At 38.8% G+C, this 15971-nt stretch overlaps 1 protein-coding gene across 3 annotated transcripts in view; it reads left to right on the top strand.

Moving 5' to 3' along the window:
* TMEM163 (transmembrane protein 163) overlaps positions 1-15971 on the top strand; it is a 105645-nt gene that overhangs the window by 63471 nt on the left and 26203 nt on the right. For all 3 annotated transcript variants that reach the window (XM_030016626.1, XM_030016625.2, XM_030016628.1), the window contains 2 exons: positions 197-240; positions 1380-1471. In XM_030016626.1, coding sequence (XP_029872486.1) covers positions 197-240; positions 1380-1471 — 136 coding nt within the window. The remainder of the gene's footprint in view (positions 1-196; positions 241-1379; positions 1472-15971) is intronic.

Here is a 15971-nt window from a genome sequence, read left to right as displayed (position 1 = left end):
TCGAGTGACCTAACCATTTTCTTCAGCACAAGGCCTTTCTTGTAGACCTTTTTTTAAGTGTTGGTCAGGTCATTTTAGTGGGAACTGGTTGAAACTAAGTCCATGTGTTGAAACTAGTTTTGTAGCTCTCAGACAAGAGAAAAAAGGATACAAAAAAGATTTAAAGTGATTCTAAATAATATTTTCTTTCCTTTAGCTGTCTCCGTAATGAGATACAGTGCATCATCATTTGGATTTGCTGTAAGTAGAGATATATTTCAATATTCCCTACCACTTTTTTTTACAGGCTTTTTCTGAACGTGAAATACTGTATTTTTTCTTACTGTAAGTTAATGGCAAGGTGTGCAAAGTCAATGATGGATTAGAAAAAGTACTGTTGAAGTCATACCTTGGAAAGGACTTTCCAAATCCTAAAGATACTTTCATTATACTTTTTCAGTTTGACTGCTAAGTCTTATATTGGAGTTAATATCAATACTTATCTCATCGTTGATAGATATTATCCACCAGATATGGTTTTCTTCTACAAAATCTCTCAGCTTAATCAGTTCTGTTGTTGAACTTGAGTCAAATTCTGAAGTACCCTTCTGAACTTTGCGTGACCTTTTTCCTATTGAAGTCTATGGTGAAACTCCTATTTTCTTTGGGATGACAGCTTTCCTCTCTAGTAGTTGCCATGACTTTCCTAATTAGTGGCAGAGCAAAAAATTCCTAACGACAAGCAAAATGACTCATTTAAAATAATTTGTCTTTTGCTTTCGAATTTGGAGGTTAGATTGACTCTGTAGAAAGTTTGACTTAAGGATGAAAGTTCTTACAGTGGGACAAGCCTGGTTTTTGGTGTTACCTGACATCATGTCTTCATTAACTGGAAATACAAACACAGCAATTTTGCTGATGATACAGAATGATATGACTCTGGATACAATGGGATTTTGAAAAAGAGTTAATATTTGCTTGGTTTGAGACAAAACCTTCTACTGCAGAAAATAGTGACTTTGCAGGAAAAAGGAATGCTTGACAGGCATTTTCAAACACCTTTTTTTTTTTTTTTTAAGAGTCTTTGCATAAGAATTGTATTAGTGCCACAGTGGCAGATTGTGGTGGGTTTTTTTTTTTCTTAACTTCTCCGCAGGTGATGGATTACAGATAAAAAGTTTTTAATCCCTTGAGTGACTTCCTGAGCTCTGAAGTGTATCATTGTGCGATAATACATGGCAAAAATGTGAAGATCAATTTAATAAATGTAAATCCTGCTTTCATTAAAATGATTTATTTGAAGCTGCTTTGTGCCTGTGCAGCAGGATAGTAAATGCATTACTGTTAGTACAGGGCACATTTAATGGCCCACAAAACAATTGACTCTGTATCTCTTTCAGTTTGATGCTACCCTGGATGTTTTGTCATCAGCGATAGTTTTGTGGCGTTACAGCAACGCAGCTGCTGTGCATTCTGCACACAGGGAGTACATGTAAGTACACTTAATTACTTTTGGCTTTAGTAGAGGCCTATAGAGCTTTTGCTGTCAAGCTGTGATGCTACAGATTCCAGAGCTTTGACAAAAAACATTTTGTCATGTCAGCAAGTATTCTTTCCTTCTGCCAACTTACTCGTACTGTTTGGTCCCAAACATGCAGCTTTTACTTAGGCAAACCTCCCTGTGATTGTGATTTTCAGTTTCATTTTAGCCAAGATAGTAATTGTTAGGGCTTTGTGATTTTTTTTTTTTTTTTTCCCTTGCAGCATCTGTATCAAATGAACTGTGTTTGCAATCTGTAATGGATTTGTAAATCTTTTATTTTGCATCTTACTCCATTATTCTTACTAGAGTATGTTTTAAAAATTGATGCTTGTATTATATTTGTGCTTCCCTTAACAAGATTGGAATATGAACCCCTTCTCTTTGAATGTTAATCACTTCAACTGCTAGTGATGTTATTAGAAGTTGAGATTACAGAACATCTGATAAGATTGAGCCTGTATTAGTGATATGGTAGTAGGGTGATACAGTTTATTATAACTGCTGTGCAAAGAGAGAGAGACCCACACACCCTTTTTATTACAGAACTATCGCACTTTTGGTAAGAGTATATCAATACTTGCATGTCATCTTTATGGAAAAAATTATATGCTTGCAAAGTAAGTATGTTTAATGTTTGCTATATAGATCCTATGGAAAAAAGCTCTTTAATTTGCAGTGCAGTATTGATCACAGTGGAAATAATATTCTGCTTCATTGTGCATTGTGCAGCATTTCTATTGGCAATGCATGTGGTAGCTGAGAAGGTCGGGTGGAGATTGGCTCAAGAATTGTTCCAGCTAGTATATAAAGAAGACTTTAATCTCCTGCTCAAATTTTGGGTACATCTAGGTGGAGAATTGCAGTACATTTATCTGCTTTGGTTTTGTTCTGTGCTGCCATTGCTAGCAGTATCCCTCCCATCTGGCTTGTTTGAAGATAGTTCAACTATGCCCTGGAATGGACCATAATTTTACAATAAAGGGTTATAAGGTAGTTTTTGTTCTGAAACACCTCTAGTGAAGTCCTTTCTACAAGAAGGGAAGCCTGATGAAACTGAGCTTTTACATAATTGGTAGGATGAAGTAAAAAAAAAAAAAAAATATGCCCCACAGAGGAGATTGTAACTTGTCTTTGTAGTCCTTTCCTAAAATCTAAGAAAACAGTAAGCAGTATTAACTCAGGCTCATGCAACAGCTCGCCAGCACTGTGAGTTCCTTTCTGGCAGGGCTCCATACATAACAGTTTGGAATAAAAGGCCATAGAAGATTGATGTGGCATTGATTCATAAAAATAAATCCAGAAATATGTGATTAAAATTAGTCTTCCTGCACAAATTTGGAGATCTTAACAGACATTTCCTGAGTATCTTGCTTTTGTGGGCGTCTACAGAGATTCCTGTCAACATTCAATTAACATATTTTTGAAATCTCCTTCTGTTGAGCTTTTTCAAGTGAACCTTGTAAAGTACTTTTATAGAGAAAATAAATCCCAATACAAAAGAAGAATCAACATATCCCTATGGCTAAGCCCGTAAAGTGAACAAGCCAAGTAGCAAACATATCTTCCTGCTTTTTATGCTCATTTTTAATTTGCTTTCATATAATCCCTCTGCTTTTCATAAGGCTAAATTGAGTCAATGAATTACTTGCCATGCCCTGTAGTTGAAGACAGCTAAGGTTACATGATGAGATTAGTACTGAGTGAAAGAATGTTACCATATGCTGGGAATATGAATCACTGTAGAGGCAGTCTGGTTATCCCTCCATTTCTAGAATTGACAGGAGAATCATCATAGTACTGACAAGTGAAGAGATGGTTGTGTCTCTTAAGGCAATTCTTACTGTGTCAGATTTTTGAGGGAGGCACATTTCTAATTTCCTGTTGTGTTTAATCAATCTCTTGCTTGAAAGATTGCATGCAATTACTTTTCCTCTGCACTGGGAAAATGTTCCATGACTCCTCCTGGCTGCTTGCATACCTTGTAAATAATCTTTGTATCATATGTGCCTATAACTACACCTGGTCTTTCACAGTCCTTGTTTTCTGTGTGCCAGTGCCTCAGTGGGCAAGTCTGCTCTCAGACTCCTGGAGAGTTTGGTGCAAATTCATCTAGGTGCTTACGTCAGGCTGTGCGTTATTCCTGTTCCTGTGTGCCTAGCCATATTTTACCTTAGCACAGCCTGTGCAAAACTCTGGGTTTCTGCAAAAGCATTACTATTGTTTACCAGAGTTAGGTGTGCCAGAGTGACTTCAGTGTAGTTCTTTATCTATAGCCCTGTCTTTTATGGATTTAAATATTATATTTGTCTGTGTATCCTAACATATTTGAAAATAACGTGAGCTCCTTGACAAAAGCCAAGTGGAATTGCCAATTAATTATGTATTGCAAATTTATAAAACTTCCTGTTTCATAAACTTGACAGCAAGAGATTGATCTAAAATCTGTTGAAATCAGTGGAAAGCCTTTCGTGGAAGGGCAACGTTAGATCCGGTCCTAACTGTTGGATGTCGTTGAGAGAGAACATAAAGATAGAATGAAAAACAAAACCTCAGAAAAAGACACAGACAATACGGCCTGACTCATGATGTGCTATGAATTAAATACTTAGAATAAAATGCTAAGATGTAAGAGAACTGCGTAATCTTACTTAAGATGTAGCCATATGGAAGTTAGAGTTGCAACATTTCATGGGCTGGTATTCAGAATGAACACTACAAAACTCCTTGCTGTGCCAAGTTCTGCTAAGCTGAACCAATGCATTTCCATTTGACTTCAGGGAAACTGTAGTGCTGAAACTATAATGAAAACTTGTCCTGCTGAGTTTAACTCGGTTTAATGGGTTTCATTTTTACTAGATCGTTTGATTTCTGTAATTTTCTGGGGCAAGATGAGAAGGTGCTTTTTCAGTGTATATGTGACCAAAGTTATACAATGTACATCTTTGTTGATTCTTATGGTGGTTCACATGTAGTAACTGCAAAATACATTTTAACTTACCTCTGCAATTTGCCCTTCTTGAAAAGTCTTTGATATTGATGGCCTGAGAAGCTAAAGCTGGCAGGCTTTTCAAGTCTCTTATTGATGAGAATTTTTCCTCAGTCATTGTGAAAAAGATATAGCTGGATATGTTCAAGGTGTGTGTTAAACTATGATGAAATTTTTATGCTTTATTTTTAAATATACCAAGTGGCTTTGAAAATATAATGAATATTCACCAAGATCAGGTATAAACCACTGTAAGATTGTAGGCCATATGAGACACTGCTTGATTCTGCCTAGCTGGCTCATTAATGAAAGAGTACGTAGGATTGGGATGAATATTTGATGTCTTTGTTACTGGTACTTTTTTGGACAGTTTTGCACTTCACCATCTTTCTGTTCTGGCAGTCAAATAGAAGAGGGTAAAACCAGGCTACTACATTTTCATGTATTTTAGAAGAGTGGTTGAAAGAATTGTAGGTCTTGAGGCAATGCAAGAGGTGGGAAGGGGTACAGTTATCTGGGAAGAGAGTCAGAGTAGTTCACGAGTTCTTGATTTGCTCAGTGTGATCTGCTGGGTTGCAAGTGAACATGCAGGAAACTTAGAGGTGCTGAACAAATCATCAACAAATCAATGATCAAGAAATCCAGGAAAGAGAAGAGTGCTGAAATAACTTGAGAAATAGTTCTGGATCTCAACAAAAGATGAAAATTTATGACCAAAATAAAATTTTTGCAATTCTCTGTTTTTCTTCGTAAGAGGAGAAACTAAGATGGAGTATACTCTGATGTAGCTGGTAAACTGGCAACTGTAAAACTATAGTAGACCCACTACCTGTGCACTTTGGGCCAGGTACAGCTTATTACATCATGGTAAGAGTTTTTGTGCAGTGCTATGCCATAGAACGGCTGGCGTTGGCAGGCACTTCGGGCGGTCATCAGTCCAACCCCCTTGCTCAAAGCAGGGTTTATTAGAGCAGGTGGTCAGGTTAAAGGTCTGAATCCAATCTTCTGTTTTGTGATTTGAACATTGAATGATCACTGAGCCATTCAAGATGCACAAAGAAATCTGAATGGTCCCCCTTCCTGCTCTCCATAACCAGTGTACAAGTATTCTTGAATATTCTGCCCTTTAGTAAATCTGTAGCAACATAACAGCTTATTGAGCTGCTGAAGCAAATCTAAATTCTGTTGAAGGAAGAAATTTATTGAAATTGATGTGGTAATAGTGGTTTTTCATGTGCATAAATAAACCCAGTAAGTAGCAGTAGGAGTAATTTCTTAATAGAGGACTGAAGCGTTAGGGACCTGGAAAAATGTCTCATGAGAGGTTGAACAAGTGACTAGCTATACAGCCAAAGGGCAGCTCTTTGATCTGTTAAATTCAGGAATGAAGGACTTGGATTGGAGTGCTGGAACTGTGTGTGATGAGAAAGTGAGAAATACCACTAAAAAAGGAAAGATGGAGAAAACAGAATAACAAACTTCAGGCACACAGCCTTGTGAAAAAGCTGTAAAAGATGGAGCTTTTTCTGTCTAGTTGGTTGGAAAGATCTCAAAACTGTCAGCAAAGGAACAACTCTTGTTTGATTCCGTCTGCTCAGGGAAAAAGGACTTTGCTCATGGTAAGTTAATAGAGTGAGTTGGCAGCCTGCTCAGGTCAAATGGAGTAGTGCTGCTACTTAGGCTATAAAGCAGTATCCCTATTGTTACATTACAGAGCTACAATCTTGCATTTCTGTACATTGCAGTGCAGCACTGAGTATTTGCTTATGCTGGTAGGATCCATTGCTCCTAGGATTTTTTTGGCTACTGGATTTTGTTTGAGCTTGTATGTTCAGTATTGCAAAAACTAACTCTGTACAGCATATTTAACATAGTGATTCTTGACAGTTGCAGCTGGTGTTTATTATATATTATTTTGTTGATGGTACCAAGTTAAATTCTGTGTTTCCCAAGAACCAGTCTGTCAACATCTTTCTTAACCCAGTGCCAGAGTAAATAGGAAACCTTACTCATAATGAGCACTCTGGATTATGCCAAGAGCAGAAAGCTCACATTTCTTTCAATGTTAAGTGGGGTTTTTTGGGTGTGGGTTTTTTCTTTTTTGGTTGCGTATGTCAGACTCCAGCTATTCTTTCCTTTATTACTGTAATAAGAAAATTAAATTGTATCAAGGGCAAATAATTTTTAATGAACTTGTGGCACTCTGTGTTGCCATGACATAATACATAATGAATGCAGATATGTCTTTTTTTTTTTTTTTTTTTCTTATATTGGTGAAGCTGTTGTCCAAAACATTGGCAGTAATATTAAAATAACAAGAATAAGGTGGATTCTAGTGTGTGGCAGACAAAGGTGCAGATATCTGACATACCTCCACCTGCTGCTGTGAAAGCTTTTTGCTAGGAGAAAATAGTCATTCCTATCTTCCGTGGGGCACCATATGGTTCTGGAGTGCTCTTTCTTTGTGGGTAAGATGACACGTTAACTGGCACAGTAGGTGGCTTCAGTTATCTCTGCTCATGTATTTATTTTGCATATCTTTTCTCACCTTATGCTATGTTTAAAAACAATGGATCAAGAATTGGGAAGGTCTTGCAGTCTTTGCAGCTTTGCAATTAGACTTTATCTAAAAACTTTGCTATGTGTCTGTCGCTTAACTTTCATCTCCATACGTTATAACTCAGCTGTGGCAGCTGGATTTGATACTGTCAGAATGCTGAACCCATTGGCCAAGTGAAAAATGCCTGCCCTGAGGATTTGATTCTTAATAGATTCTTAAATTATGGGGAGAATGAGCTGGTGTTCTCATCTATTTTGACATCTAGAAAAGCACGACTGTAAGAGCTTAATCCAAGAATTTCTAGCTTAGTTTGAGCTCAAACTAATCTCTAAGAAAGATATTTGACGACTACTCAGGGATGGAGTAAATAGGAACCCTGACTCATAATTAGAATGCTGGATGCAACAATTCGAAAACCTCTTATATCCTTCACTACCCTATCACTATGTTTAATTACGCTCAATGATAAATATGTACATTTTATTTCTAATCTCTGTGTGTATTTATAGCTTCAGTTTACAAGTGCTCACCATTGTTATGCCTTTTTTTCTTTCTGATGAAGGAAGAACCTGGTGGTGGTTCACCGGGGTTTTCAGTTGTCAGACAACTCTAGGAATCCACTATGTGGATATCTATATATATGGATTATCGATTACATAGGGATATGTAGTGAAGAGAGGAAGGAAGGAAGAAAGGAAACAAGGATATTCTGACCCTTTCCTAGGACTTCATGCACTAGGGGTGAAACTTACAGCTGTGTAACTGCATGACATGGGAATTAGGATATTTAAAAACATTTTATGAAGCATCTTAATGATATCAACAGCCTTTTTATAATACCTAATGACTACAACATTACCAGTATACCAATCCCTTTCCTTGGCTGCTTGATAGCCTCCTGGGTACGTACTCTCTGTCAGTTATCTTTTCACAGAGTATGCCTTGCGTTCAGTTTTTCGTTGTAAGTAGCCTCTTCAGGTAAATGGGGCAGTGCAGCAAGTAGGCATATTAGTGTTTCAAATAGTGCCATGTATTGTATTTAAATTTTCATGTGCGTATTGGCTCTGCTGTACTGGTTAGCCCAACTAAATGAGCACTGTCTATTTAGGTAGTGTTGAATGAAAATAATCCTCTCAATTCAGACCCAACATATCAGTCACATTGAAAAAACTGTGGATAATTTTATCTATGCCATACATACGAAAGAGACTTGAAGCACAGATGGCAAAATCCACACCTACCCACAGTTCAGGGCAAACCTCTGTGGCTGGAGGAAAAACTCTTTTGTGATGAGTGAGTGGAATAGCTAAGTGATCTGGAAAAATGTCAAATGCACGGAGATAGCCTACAAACTACAAATAGCTAAGAACCTACCACTGCAGCTCGTTTAGTTCTCGGCTACCATGAGTTGGTCCTCACGTGGCACATGCATGTCCCTTCTACCCAGTGCAGCACAGTGCAGAGTTTGCAAAATAAGTGTTCACCTGTGCTTGGATATCTGCTTTATAGGTGGAGAAATATAGTTTCTCTTTAACCACACTGAAAATTTCTAAACCATTCTTTCTTCTGAAATATTTAGCTGAAATACTACATCCAGCTACAGTGCTAGATAAAAAGTTTTAGAGGTGCTTCATCAGGCTGACTTATTAAACTGCATCATTTCTCCATATATCCATTATCCCATATTCAGGCAAAAGTGAAGCAATCATAAACTTTGCTCTTATCCAGGCAGAAATGCATGTATGCATACATTTATGCACGCACACACACAAAATCCTCACACATAGAATTTATATTAAATATGAAATAGCAAATGTATATATTTATACATTCTAAAATCTGTTTCTAAAAGCATGGCATCTGTAGACTTGGCAATGATTTTACTGGAGCTAGATCCAAAATCTATTTAATTTATGAAAGCCTTTCCTTTTACTTCGCTGGTAGTTATTAGGCAGTATTTGTGTGTATTGGCTAGTATTTACACATAGATAGATATAAAAAAATCAGGGATATGGTAGTGTTCTGTACTGGAATTTGATAATCATCATAAAAATGAATATTACAGAAATTCTCAAAAGCCTTTAATGTCCAGCTTCAGGGGAATGACAGAATGTTTGATCACCTGCTACAAGGCTAGGAGGGGTGATCAGCTCTTCACAAGCCAGGAGGGTGGTTATAAGGCAGGTGTACCGTAAGTGCAACTGTACAGTCTGTGCAGACCGGGAAGTAGAAAATAGGTCGTAAGAGTTTTCAAAATCTCTGAGTTGTAGAAATGTCTGTTAGCTTTTATTGGCAGATATTTAATACCTGGAGAATCAAATTCTTTATGGAACTGTTGCCCCAGTTCAGCTGCATGATTTTAAAGGATGTAAATAACCTGTTCTGCAGTGACTAGTTGAACTCCTGAGGATAATAAAAGTTTTAGAAGGCCTGTAACATTTTCAACATGAAATGGATCCCTAGCATAACTAATCTGAGTCTGTTATAAACAGCATTTCCCCTCTCTGTTGTTTAAGAAGAGGTTAGACCATGTGATAACACAGTATATTTGTTTAATGTAATAATTGAGAAATTGGCTTTCAATGATAATTTGGACTATTACTTGAGTTCTCTTTATTTTGTGATCTGGTTTGTTTTTTTTTTTTTTATGGTGGGAAAAAAGAGTAGCTGTAACGATGCTGGTCTGGATTCTGGCAGTTGGAGGTGTATTATGGAACATGTGTGATGAACAGCGAGCCCACTGGATTCCTTTTAAAGTGCATCTTAAAGTGACTCTATTCCCTCTTCACCCAGCAACAGGCAGGTGTAAATACTCTGAACAGCTGTGATTCTGTACAGTTTGGTGTCCAAGCCCTCCTCAGTATCTAAACCTGACAACTGATAAGCTACATCGCAAACACAAACAAGCAGTATAACTGTCTAATTGGACACAAAGAAGCTTAAGATTAGCAGTAGAGCATGACAAAGAAGCAGGAATCTCAGGACTTAGGCTGATATTACATCTTTTGCCTGTGTATTACAGTAATATGCCACAGTGGCTGGTAATTGTTATTTTTAGAGTAAGCCCTTTAATGGGTTTAAGAGGCAGATTTTACAGTCTTTACAGTTCTGGATGTCACCCTAATGAAAAATGTGGCTAGAATTCTCTCGGCAGTATTGCAGAATGGGTAGTAAGGAACAACTGTTAGTGAACAGCTGCATTTTAATTTTAATGCCTCTTTTTAAAATAACGGGCAGCAGACCTGTGCTTGTGGCACAGCATGCAGTACACTGAACAGGCCCTTTCCTGCCATAGAGATATGCTACCCAGCCATAGAGATTTTGCTATCATCTGCCTCTGCTGTGTCTGGGGTGTGTGCAGGGGTGGCTATTGCTGTGCAGGCAGACATTGCTAGCATGGCTGCTTAAGCCTCCCCCGTGCTTGTTTACATACTCTTCCTTGGTGGCAGGAACGGTCCTTGCTCGATTCCTCCTATTCCTCACTTGTGTGACAGCAGATTAGGATGTGTAGATAGCAAACAGAGGCTGCTGTGGAGGAGAAGGTAGCTGTGAGGAGAAGAAAAGCTGTGGGTCTCAGAAGGACATGGATTGCAGCTGAGATCAAGGGAAGAGAAAGCAGAGAGAGACCCACACTAGCAACATCCCCTGCCGTCCCTTGGCGCCCCAAATGACTGCAAACCAGAACAAACACTTTAAGCCCCTTCTTTCCAAAACATCCTCTGATGTTTTCCCTTTCCATATTCTTTGTCTGTCCATATTCCACTGACTTAGTTCTGAGTCCATTTCCATTTTCTCTACCATGCTCCACTTCATCCCCATCAGTCAGAACCCAGTGGTTTGCCACCAGAAAATCATTTGTTGGTGACCAAAAATTGAGCTTTTTCCTCCCAAGTTCTCACCCTTTGAGTATCAGCATTCAATTTTGCCTGTGCTTGAGAAATCTTGGGCTGGGTGTGACTGGAATTTTATGCTTGGCTACTGTAATCAGACTATAAGAGCTGCCATAATACAAATATTAAATGCAAGTAGGCCTGGCTTTGTTTAAACAGGCTGACTGCCTCTCATCCAGAAGAAATGTGCAGATTATTGCAAGCTCTGAGTTACTAATGAAGGAGCGTTCACAGAATGTAATTTGTATTTGGTTATGGGAAGAAATGAATGAAAACAAGAGTACCAGCAAAGTGAGGAGATACAAAAGGGTTCCTGTCATGTCCTGCAACAGGACATGTTGCAGGACAACCAGGTGATCAGGCCTGGTCAGCATGGGTTCATGAAAGGCAGATCCTGCCTGACCGACCTGATCTCCTTCTATGACCAGGTGACCCACCTAGTGGATGAGGGAAAGGCTGTGAATACTGTCTACCTGGACTTCAGTAAGGCCTTTGACACTGTCTCTCATGGCATACTCCTTGAGAAGCTGGCAGCTCATGGCTTAGACAAGACTCTTCGCTGGGTAAAAAACTGGCTGGATGGACAAGCCCAGAGGGTTGTGGTGAACGGAGTTAAATCCAGCTGGCGGCCGGTCACAAGTGGTGTTCCCCAGGGCTCAGTTTTGGGGCCAGTTCTCTTTAATATCTTTATCAATGATCTGGACGAGGGGATCGAGTGTACCCTCAGTAAGTTTGTGGATGACACCAAGTTGTGTGGGAGTGTTGATCTGCTTGAGGGTAGGAAGGCTCTACAGAGGGATCTGGACAGGCTGGATCAATGGGCCGAGGCCAGTTGTATGAGGTTCAACATGGCCAAGTGCCGGGTCCTGCACTTGGGTCACAACAACCCCATGCAGCGCTACAGGCTTGGGGAAGAGTGGCTGGAAAGCTGCCCGGCAGAGAAAGACCTGGGGGTGCTGGTTGACAGCCGCCTGAATATCAGCTGGCAGTGTGTCCCGGTGGCCAAGAAGGCCAACAGCATCCTGGCCTGTATCAGAGATAATGTGGCCAGCAGGAGCAGGGAAGTGATTGTTCCCCTGTACTCAGCACTGGTGAGGCCGCACCTCGAGTACTGTGTTCAGTTTTGGGCGCCTCACTACAGGAAAGACATTGAGGTGCTGGAGCGTGTCCAGAGAAGGGCAACAAAGCTGGTGAAGGGTCTAGAGCACAAGTCTTATGAGGAGCGGCTGAGGGACCTGGGGTTGTTTAGCCTGGAGAAAAGGAGGCTGAGGGGAGACCTGATCGCTCTCTACAACTGCCTGAAAGGAGATTGTAGCGAGGTGGGTGTTGGTCTCTTCTGTCAAGTGACTAGTGATAGGACGAGAGGCAATAGCCTCAAGTTGCACCAGGGTAGGTTTAGATTGGATATTAGGAAAAATTTCTTTGCTGAAAGTGTTGTCAGGCATTGGAACAGGCTGCCCAGGGAAGTGGTGGTGTCACCATCCCTGGAAGTGTTCAAAAAACTCATAGACTTGGCACTTCTGGACATGGTTTAGTGGGCATGGTGGTGTTGGGTTGACGGCTGGACTTGATGATCTTAAAGGTCTTTTCCAATCTAAACGACTCTATGATCCTATGTGGCTAGGCACTGAAAACAATTGAGAAAAATGTATAGAAAGATAGAGAATTAGAGAGTGAATGAAAACTGTATGGTCAAAAATATTTTCCTAACTCTTGGGCAAATTGCCTTGCCTATTGTGCCATATGACTTCCCCTGAATGATTCCATACATGATATTCACTCTGTCATCCACTAATACTAAAATCCTTTCAAATCATAGGGAAACAGTAGTTAGCACATTTATAGTTTTTATTAAATTAATTACTTTTATAATTTAATTTTTTTTTCTTAAAGTCCAGAATCTTCATTAGTGGGTTTATTCAGAGATTAAATCCTGTGTCCATCATAAAACGGATTTTCTCAGCTTTGCTGAAAAAGCTCAGATTACTCCTAGGCTTAGATCTCATATTGCTCTTACTGGCCTGCAGCTCATTTTAATGCTAAGTTACAGTTTCTTGCAAAGTATAGTTTTAACACTACCTTTTCACTCCAGCGGTGAAAACAGCCTGTAGAGATTTTAACATTTCCTTTTCTGTGGGCTATTAGGAGCCATTAGAGCTGAAAGATCTTGACAGAGCCTGCAGAGATAAAGATTTCGTGAATAAAAATTCACAGAATCATAGGATAATTCAGGTTGGAAGCGGCCTCAGGAGGTCTCTAGCCCAGACTCTTGCTCAAAGCAGTCAGCTGTGAGATCAGAATAGGTTACTCAGAACTTTATCCATTTAGGCCTTGAAAACTTCCAAGGATGGAGACTCCACAACCTCTCTGGGCAAAATGTTTCACTATTCCCATGGTAGAAAACTCATTTCTCTTAGAAAAATACGTCATGGTAAGATTCTTAACAATCAAGGAAATACCGAATTAAAATAAACTAATGTAAACTGGCTCTTGGAAGGTAACAGGATTGTCTGTAGGAATTAGGAGTATTATCTTTTATTTATAGTATCGTAGCCGCTGGAGAATTGGATGAGGAACTGAAGCTTGTTTTGATGGCAGCTTCCAAATGTAAGAATATAGTTTCTACCTCAAGAATATTAACACAAATGCTAGTGGTTTATAATGACTTTTCTCACAGTTCTCTTTGTCATGTTTACTTCTGTAGCTCTGCTGAAATTATTAAAATGTTTTCCATGAATAAGGTAAGTAATCTTGATACAAGAAAGAAATTTTTTTTTACAGTAAGAACAATCAATTACTGGAGCAACTTCCCCAGGGATGTGGTAGAGTCCTCATCGTGGGAGGTTTTCAAGATGCAATTGGACAGGGTGCTAGATAATCTCATCTAGGTTCCCCTTCCCATGAAATGTTGGACCAGATGATTTTTTTGAGGTCTCTTCCAACCTGGGCTGTTCTATGGTTCTGTGAGGTTCTTTACACTGGTAAAAGTAACAAAAACCCAAATAACCCATGTAATCAGAAAAGATCAAGTAATCTGGGATACAGCAATGAATAAAAAAGGTGGGAGAATAGAGCAGTATTTGACAAGAACGTTAGGTTTTTAATACTGCATTTTAGTTGTATCATATGTTAACAAACCTGGGAAGTAATTAGACTGCTACTGACAATCTTTGTTTTATTCCACATGGTGTCATCACATCTTAGGGACTATTTTAATGAACTTGAATTGTGGTGGTAACATAGGTTCCAAGATATAACAGACATACTACCAAGTATGTGAGATGCCTTTCCCTCTCCACTGCCCCAAAACAACTGTCTCTGTGAGCCACTAAGAGAAAGTTAACACATTTTTGCAGATTGTATTTGTATGCATCAATAATTTTTTTCTGAACCCCTAATTCTGTTGCACCACCTTTGCTGCATATAAGAGTAGATTGACTTAAGAGGAGTAATTACCAAGAGCTTCATTACAAACCCTCATTGGTACTGTGTTACTGTATTCCATTTGCCAGAAAGATAGCAGGTTGATAATTAAGAAAGGAAGCCTTCTGCAGTGGCTATTTTATAGCAGTCAATTATTATGAGGAAAACTCTGTTACCAGTTACCCTTGTATAGCTTACCCTGGATCTCTTTTGAGGTAGTATATAGCAGAGCTTGTCACTGGGGGTGTGTTTGTGACTTTAATATTATTATCTATTTATTTTTTCCAAAATGTTACAAAACAAGTAGCTGAGAGTCTAAATCTGCAGTCTTACTTCAGGCTGACTGCTGCTTACATGGAAAGGCAGTCCCTTTGGCTGCAATGGGTCAACTCATGTAAAGAGTATTCAGTGTGGCAAGAGCCATGCTAAAGGTAAAATTGCTTTATTACATTGAAGATTGAGCACCATAGAGATCCGAGTGAGATTAGTCTTTAGTTCTATGATGGAAATATTACGGAATTTTAGTCTTATCACTACCTGTAGGGAATCGTAACAAATAATTATATACGACAAAATTAAGGATAAATCCATGAATTAGAAGGCTGTTTTGCTGTGTCTGCTAGATGCAAATGAATTGAATAGTTGGACTTTTTCACCTTAGGAAATTGGTTTTGTGATAAAAAGAGGAAGAAAAATGTTAACTTACTAATAGCAGCTTGAAAATTGACAGTTTGTGGAGATGGAACCCCCTGAATCTCAGTACTTTTCATAGCTATTTGCTTAAAAGCCATTAACTTATGCAAAGTAACAGATTTTTGATTAAGGGAAAGACTATTGGGTGCTTACAGTGATAGATTTCCTTTTCTGATTTCCTATGAGTTGTGAGAATTTGTCATCAAAATGAAGAATTGTGGCTATTAGAGCTCTATACAGGGAATGTGTTACAGAAAAGACGAGGTGGCAGCTGTGTGTCATGTAATACAGTTACACTGATCTTATTTAGATGGGTGTGAGTGCAAATATCCAGGACTGGTGTAATAGAAAATGGATGTTTACAGGGTTGTACAAGTATAAATGGGTTGTATATGGGTTGTAATACTGCTTTCAGAAGAATGTCTTTTGGAAATCGTCAGGTTGTAGCACACCCAGAGCCAAACTTTAGATTGGAGACATGAGTTTAGTTTTTAGGATTTAGACATAATCATGTTTCTGAATTCCACTAGAAGTGAAGTAGCAGTAACTGAAGCTTGAAAGCTGTATAAAGTCTTTGGCAGTTTTGAAAGTCCAAATAATTTCATTCTCAATGCCTGAGGCTGAGTACAACTGGTTTAACAGTATGTTTCATCTGTGACAAAGTTACACTGAAAGGTTGACAAAATCGATGAGTTCATTTTTTAATACAATGAATTATACTTTATATTATCTTCTGGATTTTCAGATAGAAATACTGCATCAAAATCACATCAAGAAGTATCATTGGCAGATCATGATCTGCTACCAAGACCTACAGCAAACTAAAGAAGACTTGGTGGTTTCACTGTTAAAATCGTAATATTAAATTCTCTTTACCGACAACTTAATGATATAGTT

Source organism: Aquila chrysaetos, chromosome 6, assembly GCF_900496995.4.
Source record: "Aquila chrysaetos chrysaetos chromosome 6, bAquChr1.4, whole genome shotgun sequence".
Lineage (NCBI taxonomy): Eukaryota > Metazoa > Chordata > Aves > Accipitriformes > Accipitridae > Aquila > Aquila chrysaetos.
This window is presented reverse-complemented; position numbering and strand designations above follow the sequence as displayed.